Source organism: Penaeus chinensis, chromosome 17 (genome assembly GCF_019202785.1).
Source record: "Penaeus chinensis breed Huanghai No. 1 chromosome 17, ASM1920278v2, whole genome shotgun sequence".
NCBI lineage: Eukaryota > Metazoa > Arthropoda > Malacostraca > Decapoda > Penaeidae > Penaeus > Penaeus chinensis.
This window is the reverse complement of record NC_061835.1, coordinates 12,578,036-12,580,535: the sequence shown is the minus strand read 5'-3', so window position 1 is coordinate 12,580,535 and position 2,500 is coordinate 12,578,036. Positions and strand designations below refer to the sequence as shown.

The 2,500-nt window shown below is 44.4% G+C and overlaps 1 protein-coding gene across 1 annotated transcript in view; it reads left to right on the top strand.

Moving 5' to 3' along the window:
* Positions 1 to 64: 64 nt before the first annotated feature.
* LOC125034320 overlaps positions 65 to 2,500 on the top strand; it is a 12,108-nt gene continuing 9,672 nt past the window's right edge. The window contains exon 1 of the mRNA XM_047626117.1: positions 65 to 446. Coding sequence (XP_047482073.1) covers positions 146 to 446 — 301 coding nt within the window. The 5' untranslated portion in view covers positions 65 to 145. The remainder of the gene's footprint in view (positions 447 to 2,500) is intronic.

Genomic DNA, 2,500 nt, shown 5'->3' with positions numbered 1-2,500 from the left:
AAGGCAGTGTGTGTAGTGATGTAGGAGGGAGGGACCCGGTCAAGCAGGATTACTTGCTGGACTAGATTGTTTTTGTAGCTATCGGGTGGATGCATTTTAGTCCATGCTCTCCCCAGACCCATTTTAAGTGTAACGGTTTACATTCATGCTCAGACTGTTGCTGTCTCGCTCGTTGTTTCAGGTGCCGGGGACCTGTATGCAGAACGGCGTGATCTGGTCAACAGCAGAGAGGTGCAACAGCATGCGTGCGGCCGGTACAGCACTTCTGAGACGAGGTCGTGAACACACCTACGTCTCTGGGCCTTCTTCCGTGGAGATGCGAGCAAGGTGTGCCGCGGCAAGATCGTGGACGACTTTCCACATATGGCTGCCAGCCCGCGAGAGTAGTGGATGGCGTCACTTTCCTGCGAGGACTTCAACACTTTGTGAGCGTGCGTACATACGAGGTCTGTGATGAGATTCCAAAGTGAATGTCGAGTTAGCAGTAGCATAGGTTTGGATCATTCTGCCATGAACGCTATCAATGTAATTATGAAAAATGAGCTGGTGATTGTACCAACTGATAAAAAGACATTTAGATGCACCCCTTTGTAACAGGAAAGACTCGACCTATGTTTAGAGAATAAATGAATATTCTTGGTCGAGTTTTGTATGATGGTTCTACACTCTAACGTTAGTGCAGGACTGTAAACGTGGGCTGTGAGCGGTTGTGTGCGGACAAGGTAGAGCCTGGCACGATGCAGCAATCTTGGGGTAGTGGTAAAATATTAGCAGATTTCCTGGTAACATATAGTAGTTTATTGTAGAGAGTGAATGGTACAACTGATGGACAGGGATCAGTCCGGTCAGAGTATTGTGGACTGTCTAACTGTTGCTGTATTACACAAGGCTACACAGGATATGGATAAGGGGGATGCCTCGTACTAGGAAATGGAAGACGGATAATGCATTCATGTAAACAGAGCGACGTCTCAAGGCGGAAGGCCTACGGCTGTCGCATCCGCTAATGTGCTGAGCGGACTGCTGGGTATGTGTGAACTCTTATTATTGTATAGGGTATGTGCTTTAGTAAATATTATTATGTGTGACAATAGCAGAGAGAGAGGTGCCGCCTGCACCATGTGGCCAAAAGGAGGAGGCCTGTCGTCGGCTGGCACAAGAACAGTTTGGAATAGGATAACACGTGAGAGCGTAGTGGGGGAGCGTAGGTCTTACAAGGCCTTCTCGTACGGCCAGGGGCAATAAAATGAGGTGGCGCTCACGTGTGTTTCAAGAAACCGAATAGTCCGGCAAGGAGGCTCTGCGACAAGGGTGGGGAACGCTTGAGGGCAAGCTGTAACCGAGGGGGAGAGATGTGAAAATCCGTGTGGTTTATGTTCAGCCGAGAAGCATTAGTGTCAGAGTTAAGAGTCCTGGACTTTTTCAATACATTTCTGATTCCTCTGGTGAGCAGTAAAATGTGCATTTGTCAGATTCTAATTCATGCGAGCGCGCGCGTGTGTATGTGATAGTTATTAATCAAAGAACCCGCTTGGACAGCTGGGTGACCTGACCTCCCTTCGGCGACAATAGGAAACGCTCCAGAGGGGATAATGCGACGGAAAAACAGCTGGGTCCCTACGCCTTGAGCAAAAGCTAGGGGAAGAGCGACCTAGCCTGACCCGAAGGAGCAGTACGAGTCCGATTCTTGAACCGCGAACATCTTCGTCTTTCGCCCGTAGGAGCTGACGTCGCCTCCGCCCCGTCTACTGCGATAACAATATCTCCGCATAACTACGTGTCTGTTTTCCTCTGGACCTGTCAGATAATAAAGGTTTTCTTGTAGTTTCAAATTAGAAACCATTAAAGTGTGTGTGTACAAGCATGTGATCTGTACACGTAAATACTTAAATATAACGCCGATGATCACAGTATAGGCAATGCTACATAAAGTAAACTGAATACACAGTTATCACAAAATTACATTATTCGAATGCTCCTCAAGCATAACAATACACGGCCAAACAAAGCAACGGAGACCTTTCATGATCATATCATTAATGTGACCATTTAGCTATGATATCTTTAAACATGGAGGCGCTTATATTTCATACGAATGCATATAACTGACATATAATCCATTTATATATGCATACTCAAACCGTACACACATATAATATATATATTCACAATATAAACATCATGTATTGACAAAATAATAAATACCTGGGTAAGTAGACCTATCAATAGTACACCTGTAATTCATCAATGATTTATACAATCTTATAGGTAGATAAATACGAGATCGATACTTAATTTTACGAATAAATTTAATTGATCATTGAGCCAATAAATTACTAGAACTATCCTTGGTATGGATCGGTGAATATAATTTTATTTTCGCGGATGAATGTGCCTGTTGTAAAAAAAAGATCCCATTGAAAAATGTAACAACCTCGTCGTGTTTTATGTGATTTATTGCTACTGTTTCCCATCGTCTCTCCAGGGAAAGTACATGACC